Source organism: Blastomyces gilchristii, assembly GCF_000003855.2.
Source record: "Blastomyces gilchristii SLH14081 genomic scaffold supercont1.2, whole genome shotgun sequence".
NCBI classification, from domain to species: domain Eukaryota; kingdom Fungi; phylum Ascomycota; class Eurotiomycetes; order Onygenales; family Ajellomycetaceae; genus Blastomyces; species Blastomyces gilchristii.
Window position 1 is genome coordinate 2,827,003 of NW_003101681.1, and position 20,036 is coordinate 2,847,038.

General features: G+C 40.6%; 2 protein-coding genes across 2 annotated transcripts; one reads left to right on the top strand and one right to left on the bottom strand.

The window, feature by feature from the left end:
* Nucleotides 1-1,126: 1,126 nt before the first annotated feature.
* BDBG_01241 (beige/BEACH domain-containing protein) lies at nucleotides 1,127-9,349 on the bottom strand (the record flags this gene model as incomplete). Its single annotated transcript, XM_002628287.1, has 9 exons — nucleotides 1,127-1,156; nucleotides 1,273-1,440; nucleotides 1,514-1,726; nucleotides 1,834-2,139; nucleotides 2,212-2,372; nucleotides 2,428-5,799; nucleotides 5,877-6,327; nucleotides 6,394-6,764; nucleotides 6,829-9,349. The coding sequence occupies 9 exons, from the start codon at nucleotides 9,347-9,349 to the stop codon at nucleotides 1,127-1,129; spliced, it is 7,593 nt and encodes a 2,530-aa protein (XP_002628333.1).
* Nucleotides 9,350-10,386: 1,037 nt separating this feature from the next.
* On the top strand, nucleotides 10,387-13,508 carry BDBG_01242 (cerevisin). Its single transcript, XM_002628288.2, has 3 exons — nucleotides 10,387-11,011; nucleotides 11,092-12,033; nucleotides 12,101-13,508. Exons 1-3 carry the CDS (start codon nucleotides 10,640-10,642, stop codon nucleotides 12,275-12,277), a joined length of 1,491 nt encoding a protein of 496 aa, XP_002628334.1. The 5' UTR covers nucleotides 10,387-10,639; the 3' UTR covers nucleotides 12,278-13,508.
* The last annotated feature ends 6,528 nt before the right edge of the window (nucleotides 13,509-20,036 follow it).

Below are 20,036 nucleotides of genomic sequence, written 5' to 3' on the forward strand. Positions count from 1 at the left end.
ACTGAAAAACTAAAACCTGCCTCAGCGTTGACTAATCAACTGGCATAATAATAATACATACATATTAATATTCTGCAATTGATACTCGTATATGTACATGTTAACAGGGAGTTTCTCTTCGATCTCTTGTGTATCATCAATCATGCCCACCTCACCTACAATGCCAGTGGCAAAGCTCGGGTCCATCTAGATACTGATTTCGCGCTTTTGGGCGCTATCCCGGGCTACTGTGCTCCGACCAGGACGGTACGGGACTGTGTGGCTTCAATGTTCACATTAAGAGAACTCAAAAACAAAATAAAAAGGCAAAAATAGAAGGGCAGTCTTCAGCCCTGAGTAACTTCAGTCAACGAGAGCTTATATACAATGACAAATCATGACCGGCACTGCATCCAAGACGCTGCTGCTTCTGCACCATCTTCAGCAGAATATATAGTTTTTGTTAACTAGTCACAGGTGGTGTTCTTCCAGCAAGAATTTTTCCCTTTGGCCCCGGTTTTGTTACATCATTGCACAGGAAGAAAAATGGATCCCCGTTGCATTAAACTCAGATCTTGATGTAGCGGTACAGATAGTACCAAAGCACTAAAGCAAGCCGGCTTTGAGAGCAAGTGGTGAACAAAACACCGCTCGGCGCTCGTCATTTTCTGCACTGCACTGCACAGATACGGTGGAGCGCGGTGGAGCGCGGCGGAGCGCAGGAAGGACAACAACCCGGCTGTTGTTTAGCATATTGCTTCCGGCAACCGGAGCTGTATATAGATATGTACAGTACCGTACAGTATATTCATCCATTCGTGGCCTGCCAACGAGGTTTCTTTTTTATCTACAAAATATTTTTTACCCGACGCGCAACAGCTCGAGAGAGGAAGAAAAGCCAAAAAGCAGAATGATAAAAAGAAAAGTAACGCAAAAGACGGAGAAATCGGGCATACATACATAGCATGGCGTGTCGTGGCATACATAATATAGCATCGCATCTTTGGTCGAACCGTTATATACATATAAGAAAAAAAGCGTTCCCGTCATGAAATCATAATCCTGCTCGATCCACATGTCAGGGGCGGGTAGGTAGGTCCATCTAGTGGATCTTGGACCAAAGCGATCTAGATATAAATATCCATATTTAATGGCGCTGCACACAGTCCCATTCATACTATTTGAAGGGAGCAAGAAAAAATGACAAATTAATAAATTGCACCCCGAGCCAAATACATAGAACAACGGAACCAAGAAAGCGGTGGAATGGGGAAAGACAAAGGGGGAACTTACAACTCGTCCAGCCTCGTCACCGGTATAAACAGACTGCGCCAACGGTAAAATACAGCTAATACCCGCAGAAGCATTTCTGGCCCCGTCTCCGCGGGTGTTGTCCACATGGTGTAACTGGCGGATTAGATCGAGTTCGAATCGGCCATTCCGGATTGTTTTACTCCAGATCTATCAGGGTGGTTAGCCTTTTACGGATACCACACACAAAAAGTTTTTTTAGAAAGAAAGAAAGAAAACTTACATTAACGACTCCGCGCTTGTGACCTGTAAATAATAGCTCCCGTGCTAGCCATTCGTTACTGACCCCTTCGTAGAAAGCACAGGACAATATGCAATCATCAGCCTGTTCGCACACCGCTTGATCAAGAAGCAATGCTCCGTTTAGTGTATAGAGGCTGATACGATTTCCATGGCAGACGAGTATATTCCCGGTGGCATCGTTGATGCGTGCACACTATTTCGCGTCCGCGTGATCGGATTAATAAAAAATAACTCAAAAAAAAAAAAAAAAAACTCGAAAAAAAAGGGATGTGTAGATTTGGCTATATACAGAAAACTTACATCGACAGGTCCTTGATTCGGTAACGATCGGACAAATTCTAGGCGATTTAGATCCCATAGCATTATTTTTCCATCCTTGGAGGCGGACAGGACTGTGCTGAAGGATCTTGAAACCGCAAGAGTCGTGACCAACGACCGGTGTCCAAATAGTGTAGCTTTCGGATGAAGATCTGCCGACTTGGATGTCGATGTAAACGACCACACCGAGACTGTACAATCCGTCCCGGAGGTGATTAGGGTCTGAGAATCTGCAAATAAGGCACCAGACAGTTGACCTATATGGAGGTGCTCGAAATGGCCGATCAACTTGAAACAAATAGCCAAATTAGCCCCCAGCAATGCGCCAACGGGACAACATTCCCAAATACGTATACATACCTTCCTACTATCAGCGGCATAGAATCTAACACTGCCATCAGAGAAACCCCACTCAATGTACTTGTCATAATTCGGCGGAATATTGAGTCTGAACGCGGCCGAACAGAGTAGTCGATCTTGTTTCCATGAGAATAATAGCGATGATACTCGTTCTTGGCTATCTAAAAAATTTGTTAGTCGCATTGTAACATTGTTTTAGACGCTTCATCGGCTTACCGAGCAATGTCATAGGTAAGCGAGTTAGGGACTCTGCCGCCGTATCCAACCGTTTCTGCTTCTGGGCTACCTCTTCTCTCTGTGGGTGGGGTTTTTGGAATGCCTGGTGTGGAGTCTGTCCAAAATTATGGATAATGCCTATCGTAGCTAAGCGCTCGACGGGATCGTCGATGGTGTCCAGATCTTTAGCACCTTGATAGGACAGATGGTGAAACACATTCACTGCCTCCAAAGCTGCTTCTCCTTTCTGCTTATTGCCGAATACTAGATCAATCCATTGAGGGAGGTTTTTCGAGACGTACGGGCTCTCGAGGGCTTCCCGATGTTTGGCAATAAATATTTTTGGATCTCCTTTAGCCCAAGGAGGTAACTCGACATTATCTATCGATTGAGACACGTTTTGTCTGAGCCCAAAATCATATTTGTTCGTATTTACCAGGAATTCGGGCAGATAGAAAAATTCGGGGATCAATTCCCTCACATCCGTCATGGTAGTTTTGGATGCGGATTCCCATGCCTTGGGGATTGAATAAAATAATCGATCAGCATGGTCAAATGTTCCTCCTTGCAACAGAAGGTATGACTTGACAAATGGCTGAAGGCGGATGAGGTATGAGGTCACAATCATAGCTGAAGAATAGTGTGTCCCATAATGAAACGGAGGTGCATTATGGTCGCCCATCTCGGCAAAGGATTGGTATCGGCTTCTATATTCTGCTTCCCGATCTGGAGTTTGGCATCCCATCGGTTTTGACAAATCACGGAAAGTCTTAGGGTTTGCCAGATCTAGCTCATCGCTTGTATAATCGGCAAGCACCCATGGGAATACGGGGTATTGTGTCAGGTCATTGAACGTCCGTCCGGCCATCGTATTAACAAACATCAGGTAATGAAAATTAGACATTTCACCCTTGATCCATTTTCGAGTAGCTGGGTTGGTAGGATTTTGGTTAAACACGTTAGCAATTTTCGCCCTGAAGAACTGAGGATTCTCCTCCTGATTGCGCAAAGCTTCGAATCTCCACATTTCTTCGCTCTGCGAGGCGTTTCCGGATCCGCTTATTTGAGGGGCGCAAGACGAGAGAAGTGAGGATAACTCATCCCGAAGTGTGCGGGAGACCATTGTGAGCAAATAGCTTCGACCGTCGGCAAAAAATATTTCCAGTGCAACATCGCGGAATAAAAATCGCCGTTTCGATACACTAATTACCTGGGACCATTTCCAGCTCCTCGTTCCATGTTCTCCGTTATTCACTCGTCGATCATCAGATTCGCGGCCAGAAATCATGCGGACATAGGGGTCTCGTTCTTCAGGAGACGCTTGCCAAACATTGACGACTTCGCCATCGGCCCGTTGGAAGAAGTTATCCAGAATATAGACAGAATCTTTCCCGAGGATCAAAAGTCCCTCACACGCTTCCAGCCCCACAATTCTAGAGACATTGCAAACATGCTGAACTTGATCTCCCCGATGAAGACTTCTCATGACCTTCCTATTCTTGTCCTCATAGTCATCCTGCCCATCCATAGGGTCTTCAATCATTTCAAAGCTTTCTTCAAGGCCAGATCTGTCATCAGGATCGCTGTTCTGCACCTCAGCTGGGGGTTCAACTTGATTTTCAGATTCGGAGGGCTCAGTAGCCATTGTAGTAGGTGTAACGCCCAGGAGGTCCTTTCCAATAGCACGAATTCGTCTGTCCAGTTTAATATTAGGAGGCTCATGAGACGTTCTGCGCTTTGGTTGGTAGTTTTGCGCTCCAGCTGTGTCGTCCGGAGTTATTCGCAGTCTCATCCTATCCCTGCCTTCAGTTTGGTCAAGACGCCATTTCGTTTCACTGGTTCCTGCCAGAATCCCGTTATCTCGCCTCAAGTCACGGTACATTTTGGCGAAAGCTGAAGATAAAAAAGAGAAATTGTCCTGCTGATCTTGCAACGATCGTTGATGCTTAAGGTGTTCAGAGGTGAAGATGTTTGATGTCCAGTGGTCAAAGGTGGTTTCATGTTTCCGGAGAACTTCCTCCTGGGCTGTATCGACTTGATTCCACAGCTTTAACTTATCCTTTCGCTTGGAAAGTCTCACTCGAGCACGCTCCTCTGTTCTATTGTTTTCGTCACGGACAAAGTTTTCCCAGTGTTTGGACAGAGCGCCGAAGAAAAATGAATCAAGATCATCGCGTTGGTCGTCAACCCAGCGTAGGAAGCTAGCGTCATCCAAACCAACAAGCTTTTGGAAACCGGAAGACAAGCGTTTGTGAAGGAGGGAACTCGCGTAGTTCAGGAGTGCTGACATTTCAGACGGCTTCTGTACCAAAAGCAACCGCCACAAGTTCGCCGCAGCCAACCGAACACCTTCGTCATCCATGACCAATTTAGAATAGAGGAGATAGCATATCAAAGGCAAATATTCTGTCTGGGGATCTTCGGTGGACAGAATTATTGTTTGCCAATATGTTAGTTTTTTGATAAAGTCGAGTACGTCAGAGTCTTCTGCCTCAGAGAGCTGAAGCAACATGGTGCGCGACACCACCGAGCGGATAGAAGAGATTGCTTGGCTACATAGCCGAATACTCTTCATACTCGCAACCTCGGGCTGCTGTAAATATTCGAGGATCGGCCCTGCAAACTCTAAGATAGAAGTTGCGCCCTCTATAAACCAGCCCTCGTAAAGAGTTTCCACGAGCTGCGTTAACAACTTAGAGACGTTTGTTAAGACCCGAGGTTCCCAGAGAAGCTTTCGATTTAACAAGATGGTGTTTTTGAGTTCAGAGAGTACATTCCGAAGGACCCAGGATTCGAAATATGTCTGATGTTCGATGAACCCGGGAGGGGTTGCCAAGTGGAGGGCCAATTCGGAGAAGTCCTTTCTTGTGAGCACTTGGTCAATAATAACCGCCGCAACCACTTCCAAAACCCCTTGTACAATGGAATGAGCGGGTGGGGGGTTCACACTTTCGGATTTCGGAGCAACGGCCTGGCGGAGTCGAGCCAAAGATGGAGAATGCTGAGACTTATCAGATGACACGAGAACGAAGGAGGAACGCCGTCTTAGGCCAGTTCCACCATCATGGGGTTCTGAATTATCCACAGTTGTAGTGCGTAGAACCGGGCGAGCATTTGAGAGCGGGCGAATAACCACATCGCGCGCTCCAAAAGTCAGCCCGACGGACTGGGAATTAAGCTCTACGTCGGCGCTGACTGCATCTGAGCCAACTACGACAGGGAACAGGAGGAAAAGGAGCTCTTGCACATAGGTGGACGTCACAGCAAAGTCACGAAAGTGTTGAGACTTGACATGGATATCCGCGAGGAAGCCAACGACTGTGTTTAGCAGTTCAATATTCGACTCAGAACACGCATTTATCGCGGCAACATCTAAAAACAAAAGCCCAGTTAGATGTACAGAGAAATGTAATCGGGAAAGGGAATTAACAAAGGCTTGGAGAACCAACCTGGCGGCGTTGCGCTTGACATGGAGCGTCGATTTACACGGGTTCTACCGAGTTGTTCGGTATCTTTGAGAGCGGATGGTTCGCTGCTCCTTAGGACTGTCGCTTTGAGGCCGGCTTCGAGCATTCCTGTAACGACGGGAAGAATCTCAGGGAAGAGAACTTTCAACTCCCCATTAGAATTAAATAAATCTAAAAATCCGAAGTGGTCGAAAGGTCGGTCCAGGTCTAATTGTGCAACATCTTTCCCGAACAAAATAGCGAAGCAAATCGGCCACAGCGCAGGAATATGCCACCAGCGTCTCAGACGTCGTCGCATAATGACGAATCCACCTGATTTGTCTGCAAACTTCCTCGTATAGCTGCTGCCATGGGTTACTAGTAATCTAGCAAGAATAGTGGTTGCCAGCACCACGACTTCGGGATTGTCTTCTAAGATTAAGTATAGCAGCCACTAACGAAAGTGGAATGTCAGTAACGTGGCTAGCAATTTCGCATTACATGTCAACGAAGGACTAACCTTGTTGGTTACAGTTCTCGCAAATTTCGCAATATTCGTCGTGCCGTTCTCTTTACAAACGATGTTGGTATACGCTTTTAAGACTTCGATTGCTACTTGAGCTTTTGAGAGGTACGTTTTTTCTGAATGTAGGGAATAAGCCAACCTGGGCTGTCTAAACCGAGAATCGAACCGAGCGGCTTTTTTCTTCTGCAAGTTTGTCTGCCGCTTCACACTGTGAATGGAGTAGGTGATGAACAGTGCTAGGGACCGAAGAATTTCCGCCGACATGCATGATTTTACTAATGAACTAAGTGAAGGAACAAAAAGTTTGATAGATTCCGCCGTGAAGCTCTCCCCTTTAATCGCATCCAGGAGCTTCTTGACGACACCTAGAAAAATATATGTCAGCATTTTAGATACGAAAATACGCAGCAGAATGATAGGGTATCGTACGCATTCGTGAAAGACGCTTGGTATTGAATCGGTGATGCCGGCACTCAGAGCAGAATGTGACAAATTGAGAGTAGTATATCTCAAGCAAAGGCAGATCTCCAAGCCTCCAGATGTCCAAGTCAACAAGAAGGACTCGATACGCTAGTGGGTTAGTAATTACAGACTCTTTCGGGTCCTTGAAGTCATAGCCAACAAATTTTAGAATTAGGAGCAGAATCTCCATGGCTAACCCGGTGCGGTGTTCCGGGGCCGGAAACAGAGCGGTAGGCTTCGAAATGGCATTCTGAATGTGGGATGAAAGGCCAAGCTTCTCACGAAGGAGAATGGCAAGTACACTGTAGGCATTCTCACGCTCCATCGCCTCACTATTTCTCCAGTTATCTTGAACGGCTTCGAACAAAGATTCCACAGCAATACAAATGCTTTCGGGTGTGGTTGCTGCTTCAATCAAGCTGAGATGTGGTGCAGCACAACCGCCAATTCTCCAACTAGCATCGTCTAATGACTGTGGTACAGTCACAACAGGATCTCCAGTCAGAGTAGCAACACCACGTGCTTGTGTCAAAGCATCATTTATTGCAGGAATGGCACCATTGACAGCGACAGCATTTCCACCAGCTTTGGTGAGATGATTCAAATTTCTAGCGGCCTGCTTTGACAACGACTTCACCAACTGGGATTCGTCGATGTTATTGCTATCATCATCATCGAGGACTGTCATTGGTGATATATTCAGGAGGACGGAGCTTTCCGGGATCAGGGTACTGGCTTTCTGGCGAATAACGGCAACAATATCCGACTGGTCTTCTTTACCAGGATGGAGACTCTCGTTGCGTAGATTCAACTGAGCAGATGCCTTGTAAGTTTGGAATGAACCTAAACAATCCTGGAAATTCCCATGATATCGTGGGCCCAAATGGTAGAAAACCGCTATAATGTCGTCCGTAAATGCCTCGTCGAATAAGATGGCAGATGCCAAGGACCATCGGGACGTTGATACCCCTTTGCCAAGTCTGGTTGCTAAGTCCTCCGGAGTACCTAAGAAAGCCTGGACTCGAGGCACGCGGTTAGGGACAGAAACAGCTGGAAGAGATGGGTACTCGGGCTTTAACTGCTCTACAAACTCTCCGTTGACAAATAATGTAGCCCTTGACGATGACATAGGTCGTGGTCTTTTATGGACAATGCATATATGGTACCATTTCCCAGGAGCAAAAATCACTGACTTGAAACGAACACTCGGGCGCGCCCCCCTCATTGAAGTCTGGAGGATAAAATTACGAGTATCCTTTTCAATATATGCAAGTACAAAACAAGCTTGGCTAGGATCAAAAGCTCCAAATATTGTGGTGTGGGCATCCGGGTCAAAGTTATCGAAGCGCGCCCACACGGCAAGGGTATATCCAGCGGAATGAGTGGGGGGAAATGGTTTGCCCAACGCCGGCAACTCAAGGGAAGAGTAGCCATGCCTTGAGAGGTCAAAATGAATACACGCGGGATTCTTCGACGACTTGATGGCATCTAGAAGGAATTTTAAAACAGTAGGGGAGTCATGAGCCGCTCGATAGAGCTGGGCGGCATCTTCCAAACTATTTATGCCTTCAGAGCAAAGAATGCTAGCAAGTTGGCGATACAGGTCCCGGTCTGGCCCGAGCCTTTTTGAATCTGTAACAATTTGGAGAAGGCTGCTCAGCATGCCCGTTGAATGGAGTGCTAATAAATTGCGTCGAGACTGCTCTGCTAGATGAATCAAGCACGCCGGAAAGGCCAGAAGTTGGATTGAGTTCGGAAAATCCGATGACTGCGCCAGCCAGAGCTTTAAAAGGGGCCCCACGAACTCGCCATTTTCGATTGTTTCCGATGGCCCTAGAATTTCACCAACAACTTCTCGTACTACTGAAGAGTTTGAGCTGTCATTGTTCGGCTGAACCTTTTTCCTGATCACAGTGAAAAAGTCAGAGAACATCTCTTGTCCCAGAGCCGCAGCGAGGAGTCCGCCATAAAACTGCTCAATGTCAGTAGCTTCAGGGCCGGTAGCATCTTCAGCATTCTGGCTAAGTTTCCTGCATAATGGCGACAGGCTACTCTCCAACAGGGTAACACCACCAGAATCTAGCTTTTTGACGAAGTATCTCTTGTTTCCGGGATGGTCTTTCAGGCTCTCAGCGAGGACGCCATGGATATCTTTCGCTAGGCCTAGAAGGCCTTTCCTCTCCTCCCTCGACAAAGCCGCAGGGTCATATATATCCCCTATTTCCCGTAGTAGTCGGAGTAAAGTTGGGAATCCCAGCAGCTGGCGGAAAATATCTTTTGCGCCCCTCGTGTTCTCATCATCGATAAAGGTGTGACGCAACCGGAAGAGATTTTCAGTTGCACGGAGGACATTGTGAACAGACTCAGCCTCCTGATTGCAAACATCGGTTATTGACGCAATGACAGGACGCAATTCAGTGACCAGGCGTTCTGAGGCAAGCGAAGGCGGGGACGATGGACGCCGGGAGCGGGAGGAGGAGCTACTCATGGCTCCTACGCGGAACCTAACTTCCTATTTGCAAACTACCAACAAGATTAGGACTAGGAAGGATTTAATTCGGTCATTGAGAAGGTGTTACACCCACAGTATTTAGCTACCGAATAATGAAGACTTTAACATTCAGGTCATGTATGCGAAATCCACGGTGGTCAAAACGAGTCCTCTCCAAGGTGAGATGACTCGATGCCAACGTATTTCAAACATTAGATGTTGAATTTAAAATGTTAAATAATAGAAGTAGGACAGAACGATACGAAGCGCTCATGAGAAACAGAAAGCTGTCCTCTTGTTGCGCCGGTGAAGGTCCGGGATATTACTGCGTAATGCGGTCAGCCCTGTCCTGTGTGCTACTACTTCTCGTCCGTCTGCGGCTCAAGCAGCGCTTTGTCGCAAAACGAACCTCGGAACGGAACAACGTTTATGAGAATTCCCAATTTAGCTAGCGAGTGGGCTAAATTCCAACCTTGTCGTTAATCATGTGATCTTTGCACCCCAGTTGCCGATAAGACTGAATCTGCGCCAGCTAAAACGATGGATACGGTGGATCCGCGGGGGAATAATACAGTGGCAGTAGCTCATATAAAAACTCTTTCTATATAAAAAACGAAAAAAAAAGAATTATATAAATATAAAAAGAACAATAAAAATAAACAGAGAAATAAATAAGAGAAATAAAGTAAGATATATATAATAGTGTCCTGGGTCCGGGCTCTAACTTGGCCGCGCCCGGCAACCCATCCTTCTAGTGGTGTCTTGCCTGCTCCGGACCCCGGTGCCTACAGTTACAAATAGTGAGATAATAAGATAATAATATATTACAAACTGTAGTCAACTCAGAAAGCAGCTGATATATTAATTTTATATGATTATAGAAAAGTTATCTTTTTTATATGACTGATTGACATAGCTAGCTAGCTATATGAAACGTGTGTGATTATTTGCGAGCTCGTAACCAAAATGACGCAAGGTTACTGTACCTCGGTGTACTGTAACCAGGCGGTGTATCAGGCGGTCACATCCAGCATTTCCGTTACAGTATCGTTACCGGGCCACCACCGGCTGACTAACGCAGCTTTCCCCATACATCATTCCTCCTGTCCGCCCCAAGCTCAACGACTTCTCTCCTCTCCCATCCAACGTCCGTATCACCCTCCCAGCCATCTCCAACCTCCTCTCACCCAGCCTTCTCCTCGTCTTCCATCTGTTGTATCATTCTCCTTTTGCTTCGTAGATTTTATCTTCTGTTTCGCTCATTTCCAGTGTCCTTCTTTCGTCAGCATGAAAGGCCTTCTCGCCTTATCGATCTTCCCGCTACTGGCGGCCTCCTCGCCGCTGGTGATTGATTCCATCCATCAAGATGCTGCCCCCGTTCTGTCATCAGTGAACTCCAAGCATGTTGAGGACTCATACATCATTGTTTTCAAGAAGCATGTCACCAGCGCTTCAGCAGCTGCCCATCAGAGCTGGGTGCAAAACCTCCACACGACCGCTTTGGCCAAAAGATCACAGCTCAACAAACGTAACCAGTTTCCGTTCAAGAACGACGTTTTCTCCGGCCTGAAACATACCTACGATATTGCTGGCTCGCTTCTAGGATACTCGGGTTCCTTCGACGAGGAGGTTATTGAGCAGGTCCGCAAGCATCCAGATGTAAGTGACTCCTCCCTCCCTGCTAAGGTGCAGCGTCTTGGCAGAGCTCCTGACTCTAACCCCGTTTCGGATTTGCCTAGGTCGATTTCATCGAGAAGGACTCTGAAGTCCATACCATGGAGAAGCATAAAATAGAACACAATGCCCCCTGGGGTCTGGCCAGAATTTCACACCGGGACAGCTTGAGCTTCGGCACATTTAACAAGTACCTATATGCAGCTGCAGGAGGTGAAGGTGTCGACGTCTACGTCATCGATACTGGCACCAATGTCGACCATGTTGATTTCGAAGGACGGGCATTCTGGGGGAAAACTATCCCAATAGGTGATGAGGATGTTGATGGCAATGGCCACGGGACCCATTGCTCCGGAACTGTCGCAGGCAAGAAATTCGGCGTCGCCAAAAAAGCCCATGTCTACGCTGTCAAAGTCCTGAAGTCCAACGGCTCTGGAACGATGTCTGATGTCGTTAAGGGCGTTGAATGGGCCACTACCCGCCATTTGAGACAAGTGGAAGCCGCTAAGTCAGGCAAAGGACGGAAAGGCTTCAAGGGTAGCGCCGCCAACATGAGTTTGGGTGGCGGAAAGTCTATGACGCTCGATCTCGCGGTTAATGCAGCCGTTGATGCTGGCATCCACTTTGCTGTAGCTGCTGGCAATGATAATGCCGATTCCTGCAGCTACTCCCCCGCTGCTGCTGAGAAGGCTGTCACTGTCGGCGCCTCCACTCTTGCTGACGAGCGTGCTTACTTCTCCAACTATGGACCATGCAATGATATCTTCGCACCTGGTCTTAACATCCTCTCTACATGGATTGGCAGCAAATATGCCGTCAATACCATCTCCGGTACTTCCATGGCATCTCCTCACGTTGCCGGCCTCCTTGCCTACTTCCTTTCTCTCCAGCCAGCTGAAGAGTCCGCCTTTGCTGTCGCTCCCCTTACCCCGGAGAAACTTAAGGCCACCCTCATTGATATCGGCACCTGGGGCGTACTGACCCAAGTTCCCGCGGATACTGAGAACGTAAGTTATATCTGAAAATTATTGGCATGAGACAAATTGTCGTTACTGTTGCTAAACATTTGGATAGGTCCTTGCCTGGAACGGGGGTGGCTCTTCCAACTACTCCGCAATTGTGGCCAAGGGTGGGTACAAAGTTGCGTCGTTCCAGGAGCAGGCCCAGGATACTCTCGACAGGCTCGAGACGGCCGCTAATCATGAGCTCCACGCCATCTACAGCGAGCTCAAGAGTGCGTTTGTCTTGTAGAAACCTAAACCACGACCTCAGCATGGTATCATGTCTCCGTAATGTCGCTGGGGCTGGGTTGGGCAAGATGGCTGGATGATGGCCTCGCCGACAGGCGTAAAGTGCCGTATGATTTGCTTTCGCTTTCCCCTTTCTACTCGTTCTACTCATCTTTCCTCCTCTCTCAATACATGTGTGCAATTTCTTTCATGCGTTTGCGCCGGTTTTTCTCTCCAAATCTCCTAGGAAACGTTGGTCGTTCCTAACTACTCTGTGGTTACGCGTGGTGCTTGTATTGGTTTTGTTTTTCACGTCACTGTTATCATTACACTAGGACTCTTGTTATCATTTTTCTGTGTTAGAGACGGCGACACAGTATAAGGCACCCTATATACATCTTCTGCCACCCATGCACCTGGGTGAAATGTAGACCTGAATGAGGATTTCATCAGTACCTTTTATCTTAACCTATTTTCCTTCAACCTATTTTGGTTTCCAACATCGCGTAGAAGCTCCCTCAACTCTGCCGCGTGATAATAAAACATGGGCCAAAAATGAATCAATCCTACCGGCTGCCTAGACCACGCAGTAACTATACCAAATATGTCCTCTAACTCTGTCACCGAAAACTTCCCTCTAAAAACACCCAAAGCCGCTACCAAAAGAGTATTTGAAAAACCGTACCTCTGCGGCTCAATACCAACCATTCCGTTGGGGGCGGGACGACGGGACGAACAGCCTTGGATTATCGAGAGGCAGCCGGCTGCGTGAGGCGAAGGTATTTATTTTGTGGAAGTGTAAAGTTTGCTTGATTGATGATTGCTACCTAAGAAAGAAGTTATATGGTGGAAGAAGGATTACCAAGCTAGATCATGACATTCTGTAGGCTACTGGGGCAAAAGAGCTCACCAGCGCACTGCTGGTAGAAGGGCCGATCAACCCGGGACCCCCAAGACATTCTGACTCACTATAGTAACTGTACATGATTCTAATCTGTATTGATCATATAATCTCAAATCTCTTGTCTGCTGTTTCACTATATCCAGCTCTGCAGTCTCATGTTGAACATGTGTTTTGTACCAGTGGCTTTACTACTGCCTCCCTACGGAGTAGATGTCTCCGACAAAGGCCCCCATGATGCCGGGGTTAAACCTGCCAGTCGACAATACATAATTTAGGCTCCGATAGAGAGCGATTGCATCAATTTGCATGTATGTATTGTATCCGACGGCCCCACCCACCGCGGGCTGATTGGGACCTTGGCTTTCTCCTTTAGCCCGGCTGGCGACAAGGCCGGGTGTTTGTTTGCGGAGTTTATTTTAACTGTAGGGTAGGGGTTCTGTGAATCTCAGCTACGACGTCAACGTCGCGCCGTTGATGAATGTTGCTAGCAGCCTTCACTCTTGTTCAAATGCATCATCACATAAGAAATTTTATTGATCCTCTCGCAAGTGTTTTGTTCAGTCCGCATATAAATATCATGTCTGTCCTTCACTTCAGCCCTAGTAAAAAGCCTTTCAAGGTTAATCTATTAATGTGGAAGGTGTAAAGCTTGTGTGATTGAAAGGTTGCTAGCTTGTGGAAAGTAATATGGTGGAAGGATTAATAAGCCAGATCACGTGACCTGACACCCCCACTCACCAGAGTAACTATACACGATGCTATATACAAAATTCGCCTTCAAATCAAGTACAGGTACAAAAAATGACTGGAAAATGTGTAGTAATGAAAAACTAGTCATGAGATATATCATTTTTTATCTCTTTATTTCCCTATCTTCTTTATATTCTCCTTTCAATGTGTATATTTCATCATTTCAAGTGGTTTAGTAAGCTCATCTACTGCATTCTCAGCAGATGAAACATGTTAGATAGATATCTCATTTTTACAGATAAGATTCTGAAGAATATGAAAACAGACCTCTATATACTTCAAGCAGTGTGAAATTGCTTCAAAAGAAAATAGCTCTATAACAGACTTATTATCAGTATGAATTATATAAGTCAGATCATTGACTGTGATGAGAATGAGATAATTATCAGTATTCAGATTAGACTGACTGTGTGACCGTGTCTGAGATCACAATTCAACTGATCTCATTATACAGTTTTAACATTAGATAGTAGTTTCATACTGTCTCAGTAAGACTTACTGTTTACTCTTATCACATTTTTCAAATAAGATTATAATTTTCACTTCTCAATTTAAATTATTTTTATTGCTTTAAATGACTTTAAATCTTATTTAAATATTATCAAAAAGTGTTACTTTTTAAAAAATTAAAAATAGTTTAAAAAAAATCTTAAAATGTCTAAAAATAGTAACTTTATACTAAGAATGAGATTAAATGAAATTAAATGAAATCACTTTCTTATTTTTTTTAAGTCATGATTTCATTTTAAGATCTGATATATAGTTACTTTGTATGTTTTTTTAATGACTAGTCTCAGTGAGATTCACATCAAGAAATATATAAGATCAGATTAAATGAGATTAAATGTGAAATTTATAATCTCAGCAGTCAGTCTAATTCAGATTGTTGAGATAGAATGAAATGAATTCAGTGTCTTCTAGAAGCTCGCAGAGATAAATCAGCTTATATACAGTCTCAGAGAATGCAATATATTCAGCCTCTGTTGATAATTTGAAGACCTCTATTTACTGACAGCTCTGTTATGCAACAGAGTCATCTGTTATATAGATAATATAATCAGTGATTAAATAAGATTCTGAATTTCTACCAGCTTAATCAGCATCTGTGTATGCTATAGATTCAATTTCAGTATCTCTGTAATAGATTATACTCTCATTGATTGAACCCTGTAGATATCAAAGTGTATACTTGAATATCACATTAAAGCCATTTCTACACAGAAAAGTGCATCAGACAGAGCGCTTCACCACGAACTCGCTCAATTTTTCGAATAAGAACCCGCCAATAGATCCATTGAAAAGCCTTTGATCATACGAGCATTTTGACCCCATCGCTGACTGCATACCCCGTGTGATGATGGAGTTATTCAGCCAAACATGAACCAGATGTTGTTTGAAACTCCTGAGTGGGATTATCCTCTGTTCACCCCTACCACACCACAACCCCGGGCCAAATTGCCATACAAATTGTAAGGCAAAGAGACCTAGTCATATGCATCAATCTTCTTGATTTTGGAAGATCTCTGATCTGTAATTGTGAAGATATCTGAGAAGCAACTTTCATGAAAACCCTGTCTATCTTTGATGTTCCAAAACATCAACGCTAAGTCTCACCCTTGTACCGCACCTTCTGATCTGACTCATCTAGACTGGCCGGCGGGACCATGAATTTCACATTTAATCTCATTTGATCTGGTTCTATACATTTCTTGATGTGAGTTTCATCAGAATCAAGCCTCAAAAAAATCTGAAAATGAACTATTTCTGACAGAAATGATGTGAAAAATAACCAGATTTAATTCAAGAACAGTGAAATGAGAGTAATTTCTCAGAATAAACTGTGAAAGATGATCATTCTTTCAAAATCAGAATGAGACTGAGACTGAAGATTAAAATCAGTCTCATTCAGTTCATTCAGTGATTGCTTATATAATCAGAATTTGATAATAATTATTAATAACATTCATGAAATAACTAAATACATTCTTGTGTAAGTTTATTCTTCACTTTCTTATAAAAACTACACTTCTCTGATATACTGTAATCAGAGATATTAAACTATCTGATAATTCTATGTTTTATAATCATAAGTTTCTTGATTATTTCTTCTTATAATTGTTCTCAGTAATAGTAATAAATATCTCAACTTGAGTTAAACTTTCACTTTATTCTCATCTCTGTTAATGAAATTATCAGAATATTATATATTATCAGTGTAACAGTTGAATATATACTCTTAATAATTTTTCATAACTCTAGAATTGATTTAGTATGTAAATTCATTGAATTATCTTGAAGATAGCAGTTAAATTCAGTTTTATAAGTATATAGTTTTATCTGATTTTCAGTTGTAATCAATATATATAAGTTCTGTTTCAAAGTTAGTATTATAGTTCTATAAGATATGAAGTATTATTAAAAATTATTACTTACTAGAAAATTATATTTCACTGTCTTCATATCTTGAATATCTGCTCATTCAAATCTCTGATAGTTAACATTATAGTAGTCTTAGATTAATTTAATATATAAGTCTCATTTCTTCTCTATTCAATCTTGAGAAGTGTAGATATTAACTTAACAGAAGAAATCTAGTAGAGCTACTATAGTATAATACTCTGTAAAAGATTGTTCAGTTTTGCTATAGTAATATATTAGTTTATTTCTTACAGTAATAATAGCCTGTGCTATAGTATTATCTCAGACTGAATTTCTTTTTAAATGATTTAACTGCTTCTCAAGATGAGTAAATAAACTGTTATATACTTATCAGACTGACTGCAGCATTGATGTATAAGTGATAAAGACTGTCTTTATTATCTTATAAAACTGAAATAGTAAATCAATTATATATTTCAACTGAGTTCACTTTATATCAGAAAGTTTCAATATCTGAATCTTTTTCTGATTAGAGTATTATACTTAATGATTAATTATCTAATATAATCAAAGAGTCTGAATAGTTATCTTATATATTGAACTTTACTATATTTTAATATTCTGTATCATATTCAGTGATATGACTGATTTATTTATTTATTAAATATTATGAAATTATTATTATTATTTAGAGAAGATATAAATTATATTAGTAATATTTCAAATCTGTAATATTTAAATTATTAGTCAATCTATTCAAAATTAACAGTAGTATTATCAAAAAGTGTTATTAAAAAGCAATATTAAAAAGTATTATTAAAAAATATTATCTTTTATAAAGTAAATGTAAAAGTTACTTGAGTAATTACTTTCATCTCATTCTCATCTCAAGAATCAGTCATCTCATTATTCTTTATCTTGATATTAAGATTCTTTATCAGTGTTTATATTACAAGTTAAATCACATGAGCAATGCAGAGAATATGACCTTATTTATCATTTCAGAAATGCAAAGTCAATTTTTACTCTAAGCTCTTTATTATAGTATAGTTATTCACAGTATTATCAGTTGTAATTATAAGAAGACTGAGACTAATATCTTAATAGTTATTTTTAATCACAGTTATTAATATCTCTGTTATATAATTCTCAGTATGACTACTGATTAATGATTTAAATTCAATTAATATCTCTTAATAAGTTCAGTTCTTATCAATATAATAATATATAACTCTTATAAATATAAGATTGTTTATACTAGTTCATGTATTCACTGTGAGAGATACTCTTTGATAATTCTTCAACTCTGATTCTAGATATTATATATTAACTTTATAGTATATTTCAAGATTGAACTGAAGACAGAATTAATATGAAATATAAAGATTTGAATTAAGCATTTGAAGAAGTGTTCAGAATTCAGAGTTTTCAATTAATTGAAGAGAAAGATTCAGAGATATACATATGTAAAGTAATTATTCACAGAAGTTATCAGATAAGAGTTATGAAATCAGAGTACTGATATATAATTATTTTTATATAATTTTCTTCAAATTAGAAAGTTAGTATTATTAAAAATTATTATCTGATAGAGTAACTTATCAGCTCAGTAGTAATTTTCTAATTATTTTTCTTTTATTATCTGCATTCTGATGACTTCAGATATCAGAAAATTTCTTCAGAGTCATAATCAGTTTATAATGAATATTTCTAAATAAAGTTACAGTAATTGTAGTAGAGAGATGACTCTTCAGTAATCTATAATATAATCTGTTAATAATTATTTTATAGTTCATCTCAATATTTATGTTGAGTTTTTCATAAATTTTATAATCTGAAATCAGATATGAAGAATGAAGTAATTATTTATCATGATTGAAAGAGAGTATTCTGTATTAAATTATAAATAATATAGACTTTGTAATTCACAGTAATTTCTTGAAGAGTTTATAAATCTTCAATAGAAGTAAAAGAAGTGAAAGAAGTGAATTCAGAAGATATAATAATAATTTAAGAAAGATAATAATTTATTTTTAATAACTGATCACTGATGTGTGTAAGAAGAATTAATATAAGAGAAAATAATCTTGTTTCTTAACTTAGTTATAATTTTAGTACTAACTTAGATTGAATATTATTAATATATAAAAGTAAATAAATAATCTTGATTAATCTCTGTCATATTTCTTGAAATATATTAATATTGTGAAAGAGAGTGTTATCAAATTACATTATCAGATAATATTATTAAAAATATATTAATATTATAAATATCAATGTTGAAAAAATGTTGATACTTATATATTATAGTGATTTGTGAATCATGATAGTTAAATATATATATATATATATATCATTTCTGACTTGATTACAACTTGTACAATAATTTTTGAAAACTCAAAATCAATTTTAATTATTAATAATTAAAAACTTAAACTTATAACTAACTAATATAAAAAGAAAAAAATCTACTTCTTCTCTTTCTTATTCTTCTTATTATTCTTCATAATTTACTTCTCATTCTTCTTCTTCTTCTTCTTCTTATCTGAGATGATAATCATCTCAAAATCTCTCTTCACTGCCTTCTCAGAGAAGGGTTTCTACTGCTTTCTCTCAGCCAGATCAACCTGTGTCTCAAAATCTCACATTTTCTAATCTGCTGCCTCAGGTTTCACTTCAGTAGTAAGCAGATTGATATACTCAGAGAGCAGAGCTGTCTTCTCAATATTCTAAATCATAGAGTGTATTTAAGACCTGAATAAGACCTCAATTCTCTTCTTCTCTATCAGCTCCTGCTAATCAATTAGAGAATAGAAGTATTATCAAAAATTATTATCTCTTAATAAATAAAAAACTTATCAGTTTTAACTTCTTTATCTTCTACTTTAACACTCTCTTAATCTTCTTCTATTACTACTTATTTACAGTAATACTCTTCTTCTCTCTTTCTCTCTTTATCTTGAACTTAAATTATTCTCAGAACTTCTTCTAATCTCACTGCTGCTATATAAGACTCTTTACTATCTTCTTCTTCAATCTCTCACAGGTAGTGTCATCTGTATTATTTCTATACTTAGTTCAGTCTAAATCTATCAGAAGTGTTACTTAAAATTATTATTATTCTACTCTCTTACAGAGTCTCTTCAAGATATTATAATATATCTTACAATCTGTCTTCTCTTACTTAAATATCTTCTTCTTCTCTCTCTTCAATCTGTGACAGCACTCACGTGCCTTGATAGTTCACAGGACCGCAGAATATTTAAAGAAGAATGACATGATTGATTTCAGTAAGTGTTGAAGAGAAATGAAGACAGAAGAGACAGTCAGAAATAATATAATAATAATAATAATGATGATGATAATAATGATAATGATGATGATAATAGTGATAATGTTAATAATAATAATAATGATGATAATGATAATAATGATAATGATGATAATAATGATAATAATGAAAGAGAGAGTGCATTGAAATATATTACTGACTTATTAAATATAAAGAGATAAAGAAAATTTTAACAGCTTTCAGAGATATACAGAAATAGCTACAGTGTTACATAGTAACATCATCTTTATTCAATACATACAGTGTTGATATTCTTTGTATACAGTTATTATATAATCTATATCAGAGATACATACAGAAAACAGATCTTTATTATTAGAGAGAATAATTACAGTAATTCTCTATTTTCATATTATAAAGATAAGTTATTCTTATTTCTTTCTTCTCTCTTTTCTC